Source organism: Pituophis catenifer, unplaced genomic scaffold, assembly GCF_029215685.1.
Source record: "Pituophis catenifer annectens isolate HBS135680 unplaced genomic scaffold, rPitCat1.0.hap2 SCAF_4, whole genome shotgun sequence".
Classification (NCBI taxonomy): Eukaryota; Metazoa; Chordata; class Lepidosauria; order Squamata; family Colubridae; genus Pituophis; species Pituophis catenifer.
Genome location: NW_027256884.1, coordinates 127,878,901 through 127,902,001, shown reverse-complemented (window position 1 = coordinate 127,902,001; position 23,101 = coordinate 127,878,901). Strand labels below are relative to the sequence as shown.

Below are 23,101 nucleotides of genomic sequence, written 5' to 3'. Positions count from 1 at the left end.
ACCCAGGAAAAGGGGGTCACAAAGGCCCAGGGACACCCAGGAAGAGGGGGATACCCAGGACCAGGGACATCCTAGGGAGGGTCACTCAGGAAGAGGGGGATACCCAGGGCAGCACGGGGATCAAGGCTGCGTGCAGATGGCTCTGTTCCCACAGGTTGCTAAAGCCAGCCAGGCTGTTGGGATGAGTCCACCTGGCGCAGGTGGCTGAGGCTGGATCCAGACTGAGGGTAGTGAAGCCAAGATCCTGGCTCGGGTGGGAGTGGATGCCTGGGGCATTTGGAAAGAGCTGGTTAGCTTCCCACAAGATCATTAGACATCTCATCATCCTACTAAGTAACATCCTCCATGTCACAGAGTGTGGGGTTTGTTCTGTGTTTATATACTACTATTTATATGTCTTGTCTATAAACGGGGAGCAAACCCCACTCCCTTCTAGCACTGATGATATTACCTAGTTTGGTAATGAAATGTCCGCTAGCTAGCAAGCAAGCAACCAGCCATCAGGGATGAAACAAAAAAATACTTTTTATTAGAGATTGGATGCATTTTATGACCTTTTTGCCGAAAATGTAAAAAACATGGAAGTGATTTAGAGATTTGCTGGTTGAAAAGGGTTGAATAGAGAGAAAAGGGGAAATGTGATATTAAAAGAAGGAGAGGGAAAAAATAAGTTTGTCGTAAAAGAGGTCGCAAAATGGGGCAAAACTCACTTAACAACTGTCTTGCTTAACAGTGGAAATTTTGGGGCCAACTGTGGTCCTAAATTGAGGACTACCTGTATCATAATTTCATTTTTTTTTCCCCCTGTTCCACGCAAAAATTCCAAAGGGAGTTTCCAATTAGCATTAAAGTTTCAGGTAACCTTCATCTTTCTTGAATGTCAAAATTAGATGAGCAATTTAGCAGCAAAAAAAAAAAAAGTGGACTAATAATTGGCCCGATTAATTGACTTTTTATGCAAAAAGGATGGATCAGAGAAATTTTGGGCTCAGTTTTCATAAGATGAGGATTGCCTATAATTATAACTGAAAAACATCATCATCCCCTCTTTATGGAGCTGTTTTCCCTGTACAGGTAGTCCTCGATTTACAACAACTTCATTTAATGACCGTTCAAAGTTACAACAGCCCTTGAAAAATGTGAGTTATGACCGTTTTTCACACATACGACCGTTGCCCCACGGTCACAGGATCCATATTCAGATGCTTGGCAACTGATTCATACTTACGACCATTGCTGTATCCCCAGGGTCCTGTGATCCCCTTCGGACAAAGTCGATGGGGAAGCCAAATTCATTTAACAAGTGTGGCAAGAAAAGGGCGTAAAAATGAGCCAAAACTCACTTAACAAATATCTCACTTAACAACAGGAATTTTTGGCTGGATTGTGGTTGTAAATCGAGGACAACCTGTAATGGAAAATGCCTTCAAAATACAGATTAGCTGATTATTAAATATCTGGCACTTTTAATCCTTGGGCAGGGAGCAATAAATAATTATTCTTTGATTTGATACCACCAAGGAAAAACTTGGCTCTCCAAACTACAGTTTAGAGGGGAATCACAAATTAAGCACTGGTTATTTGTTTTTTGAGAAAAATCAGTGCAAGTTGCCCTTTGCTCTCCATCATTTGGAAACATGACAATAGATTATTTTTTAAAAAGAAAAAGGGGATGAAATGAGTGAAAGAGCTTTTGGCAAGGTATCTGGCACAAACCAGATACGATGATGAAAAACTGATGAAATTTTCGTTGCAATGTCATGTCGCGAATCCAGAATTTGCAACAGTGGGATCTAAGGATGTGAGTGACAGGTTGCACGTTTGATACCATGAGGCATGGAAGAGACACGCGTACATATGCACAGATAAAGCTTGTGGGTCTTGGTAATGCAAAACGCACTACGAAAAGGGAGATGTGGGAATGGGATGAGAGAAAAAGCAGGAGAGAAAGAAAACGGAATTTAAAAAAAATAATATTAATCGGCTAAAATTAAGAGCCACTTTGGTGTAGTAAAATACTCGCCTAGAGACCAGGAGACAGTGAGTTCTAGTTCTGTTTTAGGCATGAAAAACCAGCCGGGTGAATTTGGACCAATCACCAGAAGACCGAAAGTTCTAGTCCTTAGCAATGAAAACATGGTCAGCGACTTTAGGTCACGGGTGTCAAACTTGCCGTGTCACGTTGATGTCGTGACATATCACGACAATTTTTGCCTTCGTGGAGCTGGGGTGGGCATGGCCTGTGCGTGGCTGCCAGGTTGATACCCCTGCTTTAGGCCAATCACCAGGAGACTGTGAGTTCTAGTCCTGCCTTAGACATGAAAGCCAGCTGGGTGACTTTGGGCCAATCACCAGGAGACTGTGAGTTCTAGTGCTGCCTTAGACATGAAAGCCGGCTGGGTGACTTTGGGCCAATCACCAGGAGACTGTGAGTTCTAGTCCCATCTTAGCCATGAAAGCCGGCTGGGTGACTTTGGGCCAATCACTAGGAGACTGTGAGTTCTAGTCCCATCTTAGCCATGAAAGCCGGCTGGGTGACTGAGCCAATCACCAGGAGACTGTGAGTTCTAGTCCTGCCTTAGCCATGAAAGCCGGCTGGGTGACTTTGGGCCAATCACCAGGAGACTGTGAGTTCTAGTCCCATCTTAGCCATGAAAGCCGGCTGGGTGACTTTGGGCCAATCACTAGGAGACTGTGAGTTCTAGTCCCATCTTAGCCATGAAAGCCGGCTGGGTGACTGAGCCAATCACCAGGAGACTGTGAGTTCTAGTGCTGCCTTAGACATGAAAGCCGGCTGGGTGACTTTGGGCCAATCACTAGGAGACTGTGAGTTCTAGTCCCATCTTAGCCATGAAAGCCGGCTGGGTGACTGAGCCAATCACCAGGAGACTGTGAGTTCTAGTCCTGCCTTAGCCATGAAAGCCGGCTGGGTGACTGAGCCAATCACCAGGAGACTGTGAGTTCTAGTCCCATCTTAGCCATGAAAGCCGGCTGGGTGACTTTGAGCTAATTGCTAGGAGACTGTGAGTTCTAATCCTGCCTTAGCCATGAAAGCCCACTATGTCTATGAGTCCCAGGAAAGATGCAGCTGCTTTAAAGAGCTGCAGCTGTTAGTGCTGTTCACACCCCTGTATTCTCCGAAATACCGTGTTTCCCCGAAAATAAGACCCTGTCTTATAGTTTTTTGAACGCTGAAATAAGCGCTTGGCCTTATTGCCATGCGCTCAAAAGCCCCATTGGGCTTATTATCAGGGGATGTCTTATTTTGGGGAAAACACGGTAGATAGATAGGAAGGAAGGATATAAAAGATATATAAATATATAGGTAGACTATAGATAGATAGGCTATAGATAGACAGACAGAAAGGATGTAGATTTAGTTAGGATATATAGATAGATGGAATGTGGATGGATGGATGGATGGATGGATGGATGGATGGATGGATGGATGGATAGGATATAGATATAGAGTGGATATAGATAGATGGGATATAGACAGACAGATAAATAGATGGACGATAGATAGATAGATATAGATATAGAAAGATAGATAGATAGATAGACAGACAGACAGACGATAGAGACAGACAGATGGTAGGTAGGTAGAGATAGATTAGATAGATAGATAGATAGATAGATAGATAGATAGATAGATAGATAGAGATAGACAGTAGATAGATAGATAGATAGATAGATAGATAGATAGATAGATAGATAGATAGATAGATAGATAGATAGATAGCAGACCGTAGGTAGGTAGGTAGAGATAGATGATAGATAGATAGATAGATAGATAGATAGATAGATAGATAGATAGATAGAGATAGACAGTAGATAGATAGATAGATAGATAGATAGATAGATAGATAGATAGATAGATAGATAGAGATAGACAGTAGATAGATAGATAGATAGATAGATAGAGATAGACAGTAGATAGATAGATAGATAGATAGATAGATAGATAGATAGATAGATAGATAGACAGACAGACAGATGATAGAGACGGACAGACCGTAGGTAGGTAGGTAGAGATAGATGATAGATAGATAGATAGATAGATAGATAGATAGATAGATAGATAGATAGATAGATAGATAGAGATAGACAGTAGATAGATAGATAGATGATAGATAGATAGATAGATAGATAGATAGATAGATAGATAGATAGATAGATAGATAGAGATAGACAGTAGATAGATAGATAGATAGATAGATAGATAGATAGATAGATAGATAGATAGATAGATGATAGATAGACAGACAGACAGACGATAGAGACGGACAGACCGTAGGTAGGTAGGTAGAGATAGATGATAGAGAGAGACAGACAGACAGACAGACAGACAGTAGGTAGGTAAGTAGATAGAGATAGATAGATAGATAGAAGATAGACAGACAGACAGACGATAGATGATAGATAGACTTTATTGTCACTTTGAATGTACAATAACTGGCCTACATGAAAATGAAATTTCGTTGCATAGAGCTCTCCAAGGGTCCCCACCTCCACTATACAAGAACAGTTTCTGAAGTTTGGAAACAATCTTGACGGCTTTTGCGAAATGGTTTGTTAGCTTGAGTCCGTGGTTGGCAGAGAGCGTTCAGGACAAGCTGCCACGTCTATTTTCTGCCCCTTTCATGGTGGGGCAATAATTGTGGCTACGTCCCAATTGGCTTGTGGGTCCCTCCAGGATCCTTGCCACTGAGACTTTGGGTAAAAGAGCGATTTTAAAACTGGTCATGTACAGGATGTCATCATGCTGCATGGGGGGCTGGGAGTGAAATCAGCTTTGGTGGGTGGCTGGGAGGGAGGGCCCAAGGTCTACAACGCCCTGCAGGGCCCAAAGGCTGAAAGGTTAGATCAGGATAGGAAGACAGGATAGCTCTTTGCTGCAAGGAACTACTGAGGAGCATCCTTTTCTTGTGCATTTTACTTTAATCAGTTGTCATTCAATCCCATATGTGCATTAGGAATTAAGTTCTAGTAAACTCTACATCTAGTCCCAAGTAAATGAATGTAGGATTATGTTGCTCTGTCCAACTCTACCATGAGTTAGCTGTAGTAAATGTAGTGGGGTGGGAATGGAGATTTTGCAGTATCCTTCCTCCAGGAATGGGGTGGGAATGGGGATTTTTTTTTTTTAATTTGATTTATATGCCGCCCTTCTCCGAAGACTCAGGGTGGCTTACAATGTGCTCAGCAATAGCCTTCATCCTTTTGTATATATTTATACAAAGTCAGCTTATTGCCCCCACAAACTGGGTCCTCAATTTACCTACCTTAGAAAGGATGGAAGGCTGAGTCGACCTTGAGCCTTGGCGAGATTCGAACTTGCAGTAATTGCAGGCAGCTGGTCTTAATAAGCTTAATAACAGGGTGCCTTAAACCCCTGTACTACCAAGGCTCTTTTGCAGTATCCTTCCTCTGGAGTGGGGTGGGAATGGAGCTTTTGCAATGTCCTCCCCCCTGGAGTGGGGTGGGAATGGAGATTTTGCAGTATCCTTCCCCTGGAGTGGGGTGGGAATGGAAATTTTGCAATATTCTTCCTCCAGGAATGGGGTGGGAATGGGGATTTTGCAGTATCCTTCCCCCCTGCCTTGCCCACCAAGCCACACCACGCCCACCAAGCCACGCTCACAGAACCGGTAGTAAAAAGAAATTGGATTTCACCACTGAACTGGATGACGGAGAATCTCCATAGTCTTAAAAGCTGACAAGTTTGGAGACCCCCTACTCTAAATGATTGCACCGACGGCAGTGTAGGATGAAGGCCGTAGCAAAACCCCGAACAGAGGTCACCCAGAAATTAGCTTCTCAACCATGTCCTAATCCACCTTCCCTTGATTCAGAAGAGTTCCCCCTGGAGACGTTATTGCAAAAAATTGCTTCAGCCGAGATCCTTGGAGATCCGACGTCCAGCTGCGTTTGCAAAATGCTTAAATCTAGCAGGAGAAAAATGGGAGGGGGAATTTTTTTTTTTCTTCGACAAGAAGACCAGACTGGAGGGAGGCAGCTTCTGGTTTCACTAAAAAAAGGTCAAGGAAAAGACACCAGACAGTGATAATTTTAATGTCGTCGGGGACTCAAATCCAGGCTGGACTTTCCTCTATGACTCAGAGGTGAAATCTGCAGTCATTTTTATGAATATCTCTGCATTTGGAAACATGGGGGGGGGGGTGGTCCCTCTCCAGAATCTGAATTGCTACCGATTGCTAAAAGCTTACGAAAGTTTCGACAGAGCAACTATTTCTAATTTTGGAAAGGGAGTGAATCTGCGCCCGGATTTCAGAATTTAATAAAATAATCATTGGAGCAAAAGTAAGAACTGAAATACGTTTCGCCATGACATTTTTAAAATGGTAGACAGAGGCGGTATTCAGCCATTCAGACCGGTTGAGGCAAATCGGTCGTGGTACCCGCCCGCCCGACAGGGGTGAAATGCTCCCGGTTCGGACCGGATCGCCTGATCCGGTAGCGATGGCGGTGGATGGTTCGGAGAACCGGTAGCAAAAATCCCCACCATGCCCCAGCTGAGCCGCACGATCATCAGAGGCTTTTTTTTTTTTACTTTTAAAAGCATTTTTTCTACAACCTCTTCTGCCGAAAAAATGCTTTTAAAAGTAAAAAAAAAAAAAAAAAGCCTCTGATGATCCCGCGGCTCAGCTGGGATCGTCAGAGGCTTTTCAAAGCATTTTTTTCTGCAACCTCTTCGGCCGAAGAGGTGGTTAAAAAAAAATGCTCTGAAAAGCCTCTGACGATTCCGGTTGAGTTGCCTGATCGTCAGAGGCTTTTCAAAGCATTTTTTTATGCAACCTCTTCGGCCAAAGAGGTGATTTAAAAAATGCTTTGAAAAGCCTTTGACGATCTCAGCTGAGTTGCCTGATCGGCAGAGGCTTTTCAAAGCATTTTTTTTTTTTTGCAACCTCTTTGGCCAAAGAGGTGATAAAAAATGCTTTGAAAAGCCTCTGACAATCTCAGCTGAGCTGCCTGATCGGCAGAGGCTTTTCAAAGCATTTTTTTTTTCTACAAAGAGGTTGTAGAAAAAATGCTTTGAAAAGTTAAAAAAAAAAAAAAGTTGGCCACACCCACCCAGTCATATTAACCCACCCACCCCACCAAGCCACGCCCACAGAACCGGTAGTAACAAATTTTACATTTCACCCCTGCCGCCTGGGCACAATCCCGTCCTATATCACTGTGTTTTTGACGCTACATACATGCACAGATGGCACACACGAGAGAATGACCGTGTTTTGCGACGCTGTGCAAATGCGCAGATAGTGCACTCTCACATTTCCAGTGATGGGCAATCCGGTGGTAAAATTATATGAAACCCACCTCTGCAGGTAGTCCTCGACTTACGACCGCATCTGGGGCTGGAATTTGGATTGGATCGAGCCTGGTCCGATTTTAAAATTTTTGCAGTGGGGGCGTTTAAACAACCCCCCCAGAAATCCCCACCCCCCCCCACCCCTCCAGAAATCATTAAAAATTGCTGTTCTGGTTTTGAAGAAGAAAAAAAAAACAACCTCAGGATTACAGGTAGTCCTTGACTTACAACAGCTCATTTAACGACCGTTTGAAGTTACGACAGCCCTGAAAAAGGGCGCTCCTGACCATTCTTCACCCTTACGACCTTTGTACCATCCCCACGCTCCCGTGATCAAAATTCAGAGGTTTGGCCATGGATTCATACTTACGACCATCGCTGTGTCCCGAGATCACGCGATCATCCCCTTTTGTGACAAGCAAAAGTCAACGGGGGAAGCCAGATTCATTTAACAACCATGTTCCTGGCTTATCGACGGCAGGGATTCGCTTAACAACGGTGGCAAGAAAGGTCCGTAAAATGGGGGCAAAACTCATTTTAACAAATGTCTCGCTTATCAAACAGGCATTTTGGGCTCGATTGTGGTCATATCATTATTTTATTTAGCTCACCACCCCGCAGAGTTTTCTTGGGGTCAGGTTTAATTGGGAAAAATCTCAAAACGGATTTTACGGATTGTACGGATCTGGATGGGGAGGAACAAACTCAGACTCAACCCATCCAAGACCGAGTGGCTGTGGTTTCCGTCGTCCCGATATAGTCAGTTGGCGCCATCTCTGACTATTGGGGGCGAGTCGTTGGCCCCCACAGATGGGGTTCGCAACTTGGGCATCCTCCTGGACTCACGGCTGTCTTTTGAAGAGCATATGACGGCCGTAGCCAGGAGGACTTTTTATCAGGTTCGCCTGATTCGCCAGTTGCATCCCTTTCTGGATCGGGACTCGTTACGCACGGTCACTCACGCCCTTGTCACCTCACGCCTGGATTATTGTAATGCTCTCTACATGGGGCTCCCCTTGAGAAGCACCCGAAGGCTCCAACTGGTCCAGAATGCGGCCGCGCGGGTGGTAATGGGAGCAATGTGGCACTCTCATGTAACCCCCCTCCTGCGCGAGCTGCACTGGCTCCCAGTGGTCTTCCGGGTGCGCTTCAAGGTTTTGGTTACTATCTTTAGAGCGCTCCATGGCTCAGGACCTGGGTACTTACGAGACCGCCTCCTGCCACCAATAGCCTCTCACCGACCAGTTCGCTCCCATAGAGAGGGGCTCCTCAGGGTGCCGTCGGCCAAACAATGTCGACTGACGGCCCCCAGGGGGAGAGCCTTTTCTGTGGGGGCACCTACCATCTGGAACGGGCTTTCCCCCGGAGTTACGAAACATCCAAGACTTACGCATATTCCGCCGAGCCCTGAAAACATTTCTATTCCAACAAGCTGGTCTGGCCTAACTCTCCCTTTTTAATTGGCTTTTAAACTGTCTTTTAAATTGGGTTTTAAACCTCTTTAGATAAATTTGGATGTTTTTAATCTTTGAGCCTAAATTACTTAATCTGTTTCTTAATAGTTTTTAACTTCTATATGTATTTGTATTTATTATGGCTGTTCACCGCCCTGAGTCCTTCGGGAGTAGGGCGGTATACAAATATGAAAAATAAATAAATAAATAAATAAAAGTGGGGCAAAGGTTTACCCCAGGTTTCGGGAAAAGGGGAGCGATAAACTCAACAGGCAGAAAGGTGAAATTGGTACAAATCCGAGATGTCAACATACCCTCTGGAACTCGGCAAAGCACAAATTGTCTCTTCCCCCCCCCCCCCGGTGGGTTTTATCTGAATAGCGGTGCATAAATTGCCCCCTTTATATACAGAAGGTTAAAGGGCTTAAGTTTAAGACGGGGAAACGGTTAAGACTGGGAGAGGCGCGGAGGGACCCAGATTCTAGCCGTCTCTCTTAGCCGGAGGAGCTGCTACTACAAGTGTTGTAACCGTCACGTTTGCAGTGGGAAACAAAGGTCTGGACGCGAGCAGCCTCCATGCAGACTGTCTGGATTGCCAAACTGTACAGTGAAGGCGTAAAGGGCAGTTTATGTGTAAGGTTGAGACGGGACCGACCCACCTCTTTGGACTGTGGCCCGTGTTTATTGCAGGCCAGAAAGCAGCTAAAAATAACAGGAGAAGGTTTGCAGGTCAGGGTTGAATTGTGGGGTCCTCGGTGCTCTTTGAGTTGAGTGGTTTTGTCGGAGACGTTTCATTACCACACTAGGTAACATCTTCAGTGCTAGGAGGAAAGGGGGTATGTGGAGAGGAGGAGGAGGAGGAGGAGGACTGTGGGGTCCTTGATGGTCTCTGAGCTTGGTGGTTTCCTTGCAGACGTTTCATGACCCAACTAGGTAACATCTTCAGTACTAGGAGGGAGTGGGGTTTTGGAAGGAGGAGGAGGAGAAGGGTTGTGTCAATGGATAGACTTGAAGTCCCAATAGTCTCTGACTAGAACATGCGGACTTCAACTCCCAGAATTCCATAGCCAGAATTCCTGGACTTCAACTCCCAGAATTCCCTGGCCAGGATACCTGGACTTCAACTCCCAGAATTCCCTGGCCAGAATACCTGGACTTCAACTCCCAGAATTCCCTGGCCAGGATACCTGGACTTGAACTCCCAATAGTCTCTGACTAGAACATGTGGACTTCAATTCCCACAATTCCCTGGCCAGAATGTGTGGACTTCAACTCCCAGAATTCCCTGGCCAGGATACCTGGACTTCAACTCCCAGAATTCCCTGGCCAGAATACCTGGACTTCAACTCCCAGAATTCCCTGGCCAGGATACCTGGACTTCAACTCCCAGAATTCCCTGGCCAGAATGTGTGGACTTCAACTTCCAGAATTCCATGGCCAGAATGCCTGGACTTCAACTCCCAGAATTCCATGGCCAGAATGCCTGGACTTCAATTCCCAGAATTCCCTGGCCAGAATGTGTGGACTTCAACTCCCAAAATTCCCTGGCCAGAATGTGTGGACTTCAACTCCCAGAATTCCCTGGCTAGAATGCCTGGACTTCAACTCCCAGAATTCCATGGCCAGAATACCTGGACTTCAACTCCCAGAATTCCCTGGCCAGGATACCTGGACTTCAACTCCCAGAATTCCCTGGCCAGAATGTGTGGACTTCAACTTCCAGAATTCCATGGCCAGAATGCCTGGACTTCAACTCCCAGAATTCCATGGCCAGAATGCCTGGACTTCAATTCCCAGAATTCCATGGCCAGAATGCCTGGACTTCAATTCCCAGAATTCCCTGGCCAGAATGTGTGGACTTCAACTCCCAAAATTCCCTGGCCAGAATGTGTGGACTTCAACTCCCAGAATTCCCTGGCTAGAATGCCTGGACTTCAACTCCCAGAATTCCATGGCCAGAATACCTGGACTTCAACTCCCAGAATTCCCTGGCCAGAATGCCTGAACTTCAATTCCCACAATTCCCTGGCCAGAATGCCTGAACTTCAATTCCCAGAATGCCTGGACTTCAATTCCCAGAATTCCCTGGCCAGAATGCCTGAACTTCAATTCCCAGAATGCCTGGACTTCAACTCCCAGAATTCCCTGGCCCGAGAAACCCTGCTCTAGGCAACGGACAGAGAATGTGTTACACTGAACCTTAAAACTATACTACCAGACAATTTGGGGCTCCTTGTGTTCAATTCATGCGACAACCTGGCTCCGATGACACACAGTAATATTGGTGAAAACACCACAACTCTAGTTTGTTCTATGAACTCAGCGGATTTCAAGTATTTTTTTGAAGTGATGACAAGAAAGACGCAGAACAAACTGCTTTTAAACTTGTCTAATCAATATTTTTACTGGCCAGGCCAGTTATCTACCTGAGGCTCTCACCTTTCAGATACAGATTAACAGATTAACAGAGTTGGAAGGGACCTTGGAGGTCATGTAGTCCAACCCCACCCAAGCAGGAGACCCTACACCATTTTTGACAGGTGGCAGTCCAGTCTCTTCTTGAAAGCCTCCAGGGATGAAGCTCCCACGACTTCCGAAGGCAACTTCTCTTCCATGGGTTGATGGTTCTCACTGTCAGGAAATTCCTCCTTATTTCCAGGTTGAATCTCTCCTTGTTCAGTTTCCATATGTTATTCCTTGTCTGGCCTTCAGATGCTTTGGAGAATAGCTTGACCCCCTTCCTCCTCTCTGGGGCAGCCCCTCAAATAATATTGGAAGATGCTCTCATGTCTCCCCTGGTCCTTCTCTTCACTAGACTAGCCAGGCCCAGTTCCTGCAGCTGTTTTTCATATGTTAAGCATGTCAGTGTCGATTTGTTATATTAAATAAAATATTCGCAGAAACTAATCAAGGAAAGAACCAACCTAGAACTTGTTCTAGGTGTCAGGAAATTTCTCCTTAGTCCTATGTTCTTTCTTTCTTTCTTTCTTTCTTTCTTTCTTTCTTTCTTTCTTTCTTTCTTTCTTATTTATTTATTTATTTATTTATTTATTGGTTCACTTTATATGCTGCCCTTCTCCAGAGACTCAGGGTGGCTTACAATGCAATATAGGGTTTTTAACTATGGGCCAAATTGATTTAATTGGATTTTAATATTGTTTTAAATTTTGTATCTGGGTATTTTATTTGCTGGCTGTTCACCGCCCCGAGTCTCTCGGGAGAGGGGGCGGTATATAAATATAATAAACTAACTAAACTAACTAACTAACAATGCGTTAAGCAATAGCCTTCATACTTATACAAACCTGCTTAGTAGGGCTTTGCCCCCCCGCCCCCCGCCCAAGTGGTGTTCTATTTTATACAAAGTCAGCTTATTGCCCCCACAATCCGGGTCCTCATTTTACCGACCTCGAAAGGATGGAAGGCTGAGCCAACCTTGAGCCTGGTGAGATTTGAACTCGCAGTAATTGCAGGCAGCTGGTGCTACTTTAACAGCGCTTTAGTCTGCTGCGCCACCAAGGCTCCTTGGTTAGTTTCCATCCGTTGCTTCTTGTCCTGCCTTCAGGGGCTTTGGAGAATAACAGAGTTGGAAGGGACCTTGGAGGTCATCTAGTCCAACCCCCTGCCCAAGCAGGAGATCGTACACCATTTCTGACCGATGGCAGTCCAGTCTCTTCTTGAAAGCCTCCAGAGATGAAGCTCCCACAACTTCCGAAGGCAACTTCTGTTCCATGGGTTGATTGTTCTCACTGTCAGGAAATTCCTCCTTATTCCCAGGTTGAATCTCTCCTTGTTCAGTTTCCATCCGTTGTTCTTTGTTCTTTGTTGACTTTAGGAAGTGTGTGTGTGTGGGGGGGGGAACCCACCTCTCAGGCTCATCTTCAGCCCAGCTGATCTATTCCTCCCTTTAGCATCAAGCTACGCGAATTCCTTTGCGGCTTTTATGGCTCCTGTATTAACAGATCGCAGGCACCCATCGCAGGTGGGCATCAGAGGTCAAAATTTAGCATTAATGAATAGCCCAGGGGTCTCGATGCTATCGCACGACGTGAGTCCACTCAGGTAGAACATAGAACAGAGAATCCTAAGATTAGTAGGCACCCTCGAGGTCTTCTAGTCCTGGCTGGGGAATTCTGGGAGTTGAAGTCACAAATCTTGAATCAATACTGCCTGGGAATTCTGGGAGTTGAAGTTCACACAGCTTGAAGCATGGAATTCTGGGAGTTGAAGTCCATGCATCCTGAAGCATGCTGCCTGGGAATTCTGGGAGTTGAAGTCCACGTATCTTAAAGCATGCCTGGGAATTCTGGGAGTTGAAGTCCACGTATTTTAAAGCATGCCTGGGAATTCTGGGAGTTGAAGTCCACACAGCTTGAAACAGGGAATTCTGGGAGTTGAAGTCCACGCATCTTGAAGCATGCGGGCCGGGGAATTCTGGGAGTTGAAGTCCACACATCCTGAAGTATGCTGGCTGGGGAATTCTGGGAGTTGAAGTCCACGTAGCTTAAAGCATGCTTGGGAATTCTGGGAGTTGAAGTCCACACATCCTGAAGCATGCTGGCTGGGGAATTCTGGGAGTTTTAAAGGTGCCGAAGGCTGAAAAACACTGCATTAGACAGATTCCCCATTGTATACAATTTGTTTCTGCTAATTTCCCTATTCCTCATTTTCTTCTGATTATTGTCCAATTCTTCTTGTTTGGACAACAATCTCCTCAGGTTAAAAATGTTCTTTTGAACTCAAAAACCTATTTTTAATCTTCACCCCCTAGGAAAAAAAAAAGAGGACCAATACAAAACAAGGATGACAGTCACTGGGGTAGGAAAAACATTCTTCTTATTTGATCTGTCACGTCAAGATTCTTTTTCTTAGATAACTTTATTAGATCTTTTAAACGAGCGAGATAAAAATTAACAGGAACCGATAACTAAGAGAAAAGAGGAAAAAAGCGAAGAACGAAAGGTTGCAAAGCTAAAAGTGCAGAAATAAACAGAAAAATATTTTAAAAAATGATTTCCGATCATTTGGAAATGTTGGAAATGTTGGAAATGTGGAAAATGATTTTCCACAACACATGTAAATATTAGCTTCCATTAACCTCTTAATCTAAATTTACAATATAGCTTTCATTTTTTTCTATTCTATCTCGTCCGCGAATGCATATTTTCTAATTTCATTTTTTTCCCCCGTTTTACAAGGAAAGGGACTTTCAATCAGCATTAAAATGAATCTTTTCTCTAATTCAGGTTTGTTCAACTATGGCCCCTTTAACAACCTGTGGACTACAACTCCCAGAATTCCTGAGCCAGAATTTCCTGGCTGGCTCGGGAATTCTGGGAGTTGAAGTCCACAGGTCGCATTGCCCAAGCTGTCAATTTTGCCATCTCTGTCAGTTCCATTGATTTCACCATCCCGTCTTCCATCGTAGGCCATGTCAAAACCTTTCACCGTTACGCATATAAAAGTCTCGCCACTGTTATCCTATATATATAAAAAAAATCCCTGTGAGGTTTTATTTTTTTCCAACAATTTGTCCATTGGTCCCAAAAGGAATATCTCTGGTTTCCATGGCAGATTCACTTTGTCACTTGCGGCTTCGATGTTTCCGATTCTTTGTCGCCAAAGTTTGTGGCTTTGGTGTCTCATATGAAAGAGAGATGCGTGTCTTCTGGCACGTTGTACTTCAATTTGTGCTCCTCAAAGAGCTTGGAGAGAGCCTCCAGGTACCTCTTATGGAGCTCATCGACTTCGTCTTGGCTGGGATTGTGTTTCTTCACCACCGGAAGAGGTTTCCCCACTGGACGAGTCAAACAGGAGAAAAACATTTTAGTTTAGTTTAGTTTAGTTTAGTTTAGTTTAGTTTAGTTTAGTTTAGTTTAGTTTAGTTTGCTTTGCTTTGCTTTGCTTTGCTTTGCTTTGCTTTGCTTTAGTTTAGTTTAGTTTAGTTTAGTTTAGTTTAGTTTAGTTTAGTTTAGTTTGCTTTGCTTTGCTTTGCTTTGCTTTGCTTTGCTTTGCTTTGCTTTAGTTTAGTTTAGTTTAGTTTAGTTTAGTTTAGTTTAGTTTGCTTTGCTTTGCTTTGCTTTGCTTTGCTTTGCTTTGCTTTGCTTTGCTTTGCTTTGCTTTGCTTTAGTTTAGTTTAGTTTAGTTTAGTTTAGTTTAGTTTAGTTTGCTTTGCTTTGCTTTGCTTTGCTTTGCTTTGCTTTGCTTTGCTTTGCTTTGCTTTAGTTTAGTTTAGTTTAGTTTAGTTTAGTTTAGTTTAGTTTAGTTTAGTTTAGTTTGCTTTGCTTTGCTTTGCTTTGCTTTGCTTTGCTTTAGTTTAGTTTAGTTTAGTTTAGTTTAGTTTAGTTTAGTTTAGTTTAGTTTAGTTTGCTTTGCTTTGCTTTGCTTTGCTTTAGTTTAGTTTAGTTTAGTTTAGTTTAGTTTAGTTTAGTTTAGTTTGCTTTGCTTTGCTTTGCTTTGCTTTAGTTTAGTTTAGTTTAGTTTAGTTTAGTTTAGTTTAGTTTAGTTTAGTTTAGTTTGCTTTGCTTTGCTTTGCTTTGCTTTAGTTTAGTTTAGTTTAGTTTAGTTTAGTTTAGTTTAGTTTAGTTTAGTTTGCTTTGCTTTGCTTTGCTTTGCTTTGCTTTGCTTTGCTTTGCTTTGCTTTAGTTTAGTTTAGTTTAGTTTAGTTTAGTTTAGTTTAGTTTGCTTTGCTTTGCTTTGCTTTGCTTTGCTTTGCTTTGCTTTAGTTTAGTTTAGTTTAGTTTAGTTTAGTTTAGTTTAGTTTAGTTTGCTTTGCTTTGCTTTGCTTTGCTTTAGTTTAGTTTAGTTTAGTTTAGTTTAGTTTAGTTTAGTTTAGTTTAGTTTGCTTTGCTTTGCTTTGCTTTGCTTTAGTTTAGTTTAGTTTAGTTTAGTTTAGTTTAGTTTAGTTTAGTTTAGTTTGCTTTGCTTTGCTTTGCTTTGCTTTGCTTTGCTTTGCTTTGCTTTGCTTTAGTTTAGTTTAGTTTAGTTTAGTTTAGTTTAGTTTAGTTTGCTTTGCTTTGCTTTGCTTTGCTTTGCTTTGCTTTGCTTTAGTTTAGTTTAGTTTAGTTTAGTTTAGTTTAGTTTAGTTTAGTTTGCTTTGCTTTGCTTTGCTTTGCTTTAGTTTAGTTTAGTTTAGTTTAGTTTAGTTTAGTTTAGTTTAGTTTAGTTTAGTTTAGTTTAGTTTGCTTTGCTTTGCTTTGCTTTGCTTTGCTTTGCTTTGCTTTAGTTTAGTTTAGTTTAGTTTAGTTTAGTTTAGTTTAGTTTAGTTTAGTTTGCTTTGCTTTGCTTTGCTTTGCTTTGCTTTGCTTTGCTTTGCTTTGCTTTAGTTTAGTTTAGTTTAGTTTAGTTTAGTTTAGTTTGCTTTTCTTTTCTTTGCTTTGCTTTGCTTTGCTTTGCTTTAGTTTAGTTTAGTTTAGTTTAGTTTAGTTTAGTTTAGTTTAGTTTAGTTTAGTTTGCTTTGCTTTGCTTTGCTTTGCTTTGCTTTGCTTTGCTTTGCTTTGCTTTGCTTTGCTTTGCTTTAGTTTAGTTTAGTTTAGTTTAGTTTATTATTATATTATATTCTTTTCTTTTCTTTTCTTTTACTTTGTTTTATTTTACTATTCTATTCTACTCTATTCTTTCTTTTATTTGATTTAACTTACTTTACTTTATTATTTTCGTCTATTTTATTTTATTGACCTTATTTTATTTTTTCTTTATTGTATTGCCTTTATTTTATTTTATGGTTTCATTATTCTACCTTGTGTTATTTATTTTATTTCCTTTCCTTTCTTATTTATTTTATTATTTTATTCTGTATTTTATTTTATTTTACTTTACTATTTTATTTTAGTTTAACTATATTTTATTTTATTTTATATTTTAGCTTATTTTTTATTTTATTTTATTTATTTCATTTCTTTTCTTTTTTATTTCATTTCATTTCATTTCAAATTTCATTTCAAATTAACTTAACTTAACTTAACTTAACTTAACTTAACTTAACTTAACTTAACTTAACTTAACTTAACTTAACTTAACTTAACTTAACTTAACTTAACTTAACTTAACTTAATTTGTGTGCTGCCCATTTCACCAAAGGTGGCTCTAGGCAGCCTACAGACATGGCTTAAAATGCCCTACAGGTAGACCTCGACTTACAACAGATCATTTAGTGACCGTTCAAAGTTACAACAGCACTGTAAAAAGGGACTTAGGACCGTTTTTCACACTTAACGACCTCTTCAGCATCCCCACGGTCACGTGATAAAAATTCACATGCTTGGCAACTGATTCATATTTATGACGGTCGCAGTGTCCTGGGGTCACGTGATCCCCTTTTGCGACCTCCTGACAAGCCAAGTCAATGGGGAAGACCGATTCACTTAACAACCATGTGACTAACTTAACAACGGCAGCGATTCCCTTAACAATTCTGTCAAGAAAGTTCGTCAAATGGGGGGGGAGGGCAAAACTCACTTAACAACTGTCTCGCTTAGCCACAGAAATATTGGGCTCAATTGTGGCCGTAAGTCGAGGCCGTAACATAGTTTTAGCCGTAAGTTACTGGCTGTAACATAGTTTTAGCATATCCGGTTGTGTTTCCTTTCTCGTCTACCTGGGACGGCTAATAAGAGGCAACATGGACCAGGGGTGTCAAGCTTGATTTCATTGAGGGCCACATCAGGGTTGTGTTTGACCTCGGAGGGACCAGGGGGGCGTGGCCAGGGTGGGAATGGCCAGGGTGGGCGTGGCCAGATTGACGACACTCGTGTTGGGGGTGCCTGTGGTGGCCCGAACGCTCTGCCAGTGAAAATGGGCTCCCGTGTTCCGTTTTTGGCTGCCACGGCCTCCTGCAACCCTCTGCCAGTGAAAACTGAGCTCGGGTAGGCCACACGTGCTCCCGGGGCCATGTTTTCGGCCGCAATGGCCTCCTGCAGCCCTCTGCCAGTGAAAATGGAGCTCCGTTTTCGCTAGCAGAGGGCTGCAGGAGGCCATTGCGGCCAAAAACGGGGTCTGGGAGGGCTGCACGCGGCCCTCCCAAGTGCTGTTTTCGCTGGCAGAGGCACCGGAAGCCGGTCCTTCGCTGTTTCCAGGGCAGCCCCACGGGCCAGATCTAAGCCCCCCGTGGGCCAGATCAGGCCCGCGGGCCTTGAGTTTCACACCCCTGACATAGAATAATCCTCAAAGAAGGAGGATCGTGTCCAGCAGCCCCTTCCTCGTTCCACCTGCCTCTTCTTTCTGGATGCCACCTAAGAAACGAGGACTTACCCACGGTGTAGATCGGCTTCCGGTATGGGATAAATCCAAAGGTGTATTGGAAGATCCCTCTGGCGTGGAAGAGGGGCAAGGAGACCCCCATGATCTTCTGCAAAAGCTCTTGCGTCCATCTCAGCCACGATCCTTTGGGGTTTTCGACCTGGTCGAACAGCTCATTTTCTCCGAAGGAGAAGACGGGAACGAGCGTCGTCCTAGGAAAAGAGAGAGAGAAAAAAAGAAAGGAAAGATGGAACCAAACAGGTTGGGAGAACGGAGGAAGGCTGGGTAGCTGCAAATATAGTGTCGTTCTCGAGTTACGACCCCAGTTGAGCCCCAGATTTCTGCGGCTGAGCGAGACATTCGTTCAGTGAGTTTTGTCCCATTTTACGACCTTCCTTGCCACCGTCGTTAAGCGAATCACTGCAGGTGTTAAATTAGCAACCTGGTTGTTAAGTGAATCCGGCTTCCCCATTGACTTTGCTTGTCAGGATATGTCGCAAATGGGGATCACGTGACTCCAAGGGCACTCGCGACCGTCATAACTATGGAGTCAGTGGCCAAGAGTCTGAATTTTGATCATATGACCACATGGCCCAGGCGATCACATGACCGAAGGACACGGCAACCATCCTATGCATGAACCAGTGGCCAAGAATCTCAATTTTGATTAGGTGAACAATGGGGGGAACGCTGTCACGGTCGTAAGTGTGAAAAACGGCCCCTTTTTTCAGTGCCGTTGTAACTTGGGACGATCCCTAAATGAACTGTTGTAAACCGAGGACTATCTGTGACAAATTCGGGGCAGTGTTTCTTCTTTTTCCAAGCGAAGTCAGCGGGGGAAGCCGGGTTCGCTTAACGACCACGTGATTCGCTTGACAACGTCAGCAATTCACTTAACAACCCAGGCAAAAAGGTCGTAAAATGGGGCACTAAACAACTGTCCTGCTTAGCAAGGGAACTTTGGGGCTCAATTGCGGTCGTAAGTCGAGGACATGACCCCCCAGAAGCTGTTCCTACTTACCCATTCTCTATGGCCAGCCGAACGAAGCCTTTCCGGTTCTCCAACAAGAGGGTGTAGGCTCCAGGGCGAGCATCCAGGGCTTCCTGCGCCCCTCCCACAGCGATGACCACGATATTCCCCCCTTCCTTCTTCCTCAAGACGTAGGAACCGGATTCCCTGTCCGAGGGAATTATACCTGGGGGAAGCAAAGCAGGAAAGAGAAGGAATATGAAAGTCCTGTGCAGAAAAACAACAAAAACAACCCACAAATAGCCTTAACAGCGGATAACAGAATAACAGAGTTGGAAGGGGCCTTGGAGGTCATCTAGAATGGAATAGAATAGAATATAGATAGAGAATGGAATGGAATGGAATGGAATGGAATGGAATGGAATGGGATGGGATGGGATGGGATGGGATGGGATGGGATGGGATGGGATGGAATGGAATAGAATAGAATAGAATAGAATAGAATAGAATAGAATAGAATAGAATAGAATAGAATAGAATAGAATAGAATAGAATAGAATATAGATAGAGAATGGAATGGAATGGAATAGAATAGAATAGAATAGAATAGAATAGAATAGAATAGAATAGAATAGAATAGAATAGAATAGAATAGAATAGAATGAAAGAAATAATAGGAATAGAATAGAATAGAATAGAATAGAATAGAATAGAATAGAATAGAGATAGAGAATGGAATGCAATAGAATAGAATAGAATAGAATAGAATAGAATAGAATAGAATAGAATAGAATAGAATAGAATAGGAAATAGGAAATAAGAGAAGAGAAGAGAATATAGAAAACAGGAAATAGAAAATAGAAAATAACAGAAAATAGAGAAGAGAAGAGAATATAGAATATAGAGAATAGAATATAGAAAAGAGGAATATGGAATATAGAGAATAGAATATAGAAAACAGGAAATAGACAATAGAAAATAATAGAAAATAATAGAAAATAGAAAATGAGAAGGGAAGGGAAGGGAAGGGAAGGGAAGAAGAGAAGAGAAGAGAAGAGAAGAGAAGAGAAGAGAAGAGAAGAGAAGAGAAGAGAAGAGAAGAGAAGAGAAGAGAAGAGAAGAGAGAATATAGAATAGATTATAGGAAATAAGAAATAGGAAATAAGAGAAGAGAATATAGAAAACAGAAAACAGAAAATAGAGAAGAGAAGAGGAGAAGGGAAGGGAAGGGAAGGGAAGGGAAGGGAAGAGAAGAGAAGAGAAGAGAAGAGAAGAGAAGAGAAGAGAAGAGAAGAGAAGAGAAGAGAAGAGAAGAGAAGAGAATATAGAATAGATTATAGGAAATAAGAAATAGGAAATAAGAGAAGAGAATATAGAAAACAGAAAATAGAAAATAGAAAATGAGAAGGGAAGGGAAGGGAAGGGAAGATGGAAGGGGCCTTGGAGGACTTGGCTTACCTCCACTCATCAAGTAATCCCGGAAAAAGGGGGCTCGAAACCACAAATTCAGCATCATCATGTGAGGCTTCAGTCCTGGGAAGAGTTTGGAAAAGCCGGTGGCTTCGGTGCAGAAATTAATGAAGGCACCAGCCACCATGATGCCATGGGGATGAAAGCCAAAAATGTAGTTCTTGCTTGGATCCAAATCCACCGTCTTCACCAGCTGTAAGAACAAAGACAGTTAGGATACTTGTCTAATTATTTTAATTTATTTTATTATTCCATTTCATTTATTTTCATTTCATTTCATTTATTTTATTATTATTTTATTATTTTGTTTCTATTTAATTTAATTTTATTTCGATTTCGATTTCATTTTATTTTATTTTATTTTATTTTATTTTATTAATTTATTTATATCCTGCCTTTATTATTCTTACAAATAACTCAAACATATCCAACCCACCTTTCTCTTCCTTATTTTCCTCACAACAACAACCCTGTGAGGAGGATTGGGCTGAGAGAATGTTACTGGCCCAGTCACCCACCTGGCTTTCACAGCTAAGGCGGGACTAGAACTCTCAGTCTCCTGGTGATTGGCCCAAAGTCATCCAGCCAAACTTTTGTGCCTAGTAAGGCGGGACTAGAACTCTCAGTCTCCTGGTGATTGGCCCAAAGTCACCTTGCTAGCTTTCGTACCTAAAGTGGAACCTAGTGATTGGCCCAAAGTCACCCAGCTGGCTTTTCTGGCTAAGGCAGGACTTGAACTCCTGATCTCTTGCTTTTCAGCCTGGTACCTTAACCACTAAACCAAAGTGGCTCTCTTATGGTGTCTCAGCGTTCTTTTGTAAGAAAGATGGGTGAAAGGATGGGTTATACTCAGTGGTGGATTTCGAAATTTTTTACTACCGGTTCTGTGGGTGTGGCTTGGTGGGCGTGGCATGGCTTGGTGGGCGTGGCTTGGTGAGCATAGCAGGGGAAGGATCCTGTAAAATCTCCATTCCCTCCCCACTCCTGGGGGAAGGATATTGCAAAATCTCCATTCCCACCCGACTCTGGGACCATCCAGAGGTGGTATTTGCTGGTTCTCCAAACTACTCAAAATTTCCGCTACCGGTTCTCTGAACTACTCAAAATTTCCGCTACTGGTTTTCTGAAGTACTCAAAATTTCTGCTACCGGTTCTCCAAATTACTCAAAATTTCCGCTACCAGTTCTCCGAACTACTCAAAATTTCTGCTACCGGTTCTCTGAACTGCTCAAAATTTCCGCTACCGGTTCTCTGAACTGCTCAAAATTTCCGCTACAGGTTCTCCAAACTACTCAAAATTTCCACTACCGGTTCTCCAAACTGCTCAAAATTTCCTCTACCGGTTCTCCGAACTACTTAAAATTTCCGCTACCGGTTCTCCAAACTACTCAAAATTTCCGCTACCGGTTCTCCGAACTACTCAAAATTTCCGCTACCGGTTCTCCGAACTATTCAAAATTTCCGCTACCGGTTCTCCGAACTGCTCAAAATTTCCGCTACCGGTTCTTCAAACTACTCAAAATTTCCACTACCGGTTCTCCGAACTACTCAAAATTTCCGCTACCGGTTCTCCGAACTACTCAAAATTTCCGCTACCGGTTCTCCAGAACTGATCAGAACCTGCTGAAACCCACCTCTGGTTATACTGGGTTGGATTGGATGACCCCTGAAGTCCCTTCTGACACTTATATTCTATGATGACCCTTCGCCTGGTTTCTCAAAGCCCAGCTGCCATTTTATTTTTCTGCCACGCTCAATGATCTGAGCACATAATAACAATAACCTAATAGCTATTCTCCTCCTGAATGTCCAGGCTCCGTCTGCTCACTGGGATTAATTTATCACCAGGCGCTTCAGGCACAGACAGGGCCCAGCTGCTGACGAGCCACTTGCAGTGGGCCCCTTTCACTCGTCCTTCTGATTAATGAGGCTATTATGGAGCTCACTCGCGGCTCTGACCTGCCCTGGTTGGGTACATCATGTTCCCCCGTTTGTCCTTACAATTTTTATTCCTTAAGAAGTGGGTTTCTCTCTCTCTCTCTCTCTCTCTCTCTCATTTTCTCTCTCTCTTCCCCACCCTTCTTTCTCTCATCTCTCTCTCATCTGTTTATGTCTGTACCTATCTAGTTATCTCTAGTTATCATCTATCATCTCTATTTCTCTATTTCCTTTCATCTGTCTGTCTATCTCTATTATTCTATCATCTTTCTATCTATATCTATCTTTCATCTTTCTATATCTGCCTGCCTGCCTGCCTCTCTCTCTCTCTCTCTCTCTCTCTCTCTCTCTCTCTATCTATCATCTCTTTTATTTTATTTTTTTCTTTCTATATCTATCTTTCATCTATCTATCTATCTATCTATCTATCTATCTATCTATCTATATCTATCTATCTATCTATCCACTCCTATCTCCATCCCTCTCTCTCCATCTCTATCTCTGTCTATCTATCTTCTATCTTCCTATTTCTATCTATCTATCTATCCATCCATCCATCCATCCCTATCTCTATCTCCATCTCTCTCCATCCCTATCCCTATCTCTATCTTTCTATCTTCTGTCTTCTATCTTTATCTTCCTATCGCTATCTATCTGTCTGCCTGTCTGTCTATCTATCATCTCTATTATTATATC

General features: G+C 42.8%; 1 protein-coding gene across 1 annotated transcript in view; it reads right to left on the bottom strand.

The window, feature by feature from the left end:
- Positions 1-14,432: 14,432 nt before the first annotated feature.
- MOGAT2 (monoacylglycerol O-acyltransferase 2) overlaps positions 14,433-23,101 on the bottom strand; it is a 22,724-nt gene continuing 14,055 nt past the window's right edge. Inside the window, exons 3-6 of the mRNA XM_070944080.1 lie at positions 20,456-20,660; positions 19,049-19,223; positions 18,040-18,239; positions 14,433-14,587 (exon numbers count right to left, since the gene is read on the bottom strand). Coding sequence (XP_070800181.1) covers positions 14,433-14,587; positions 18,040-18,239; positions 19,049-19,223; positions 20,456-20,660 — 735 coding nt within the window. The remainder of the gene's footprint in view (positions 14,588-18,039; positions 18,240-19,048; positions 19,224-20,455; positions 20,661-23,101) is intronic.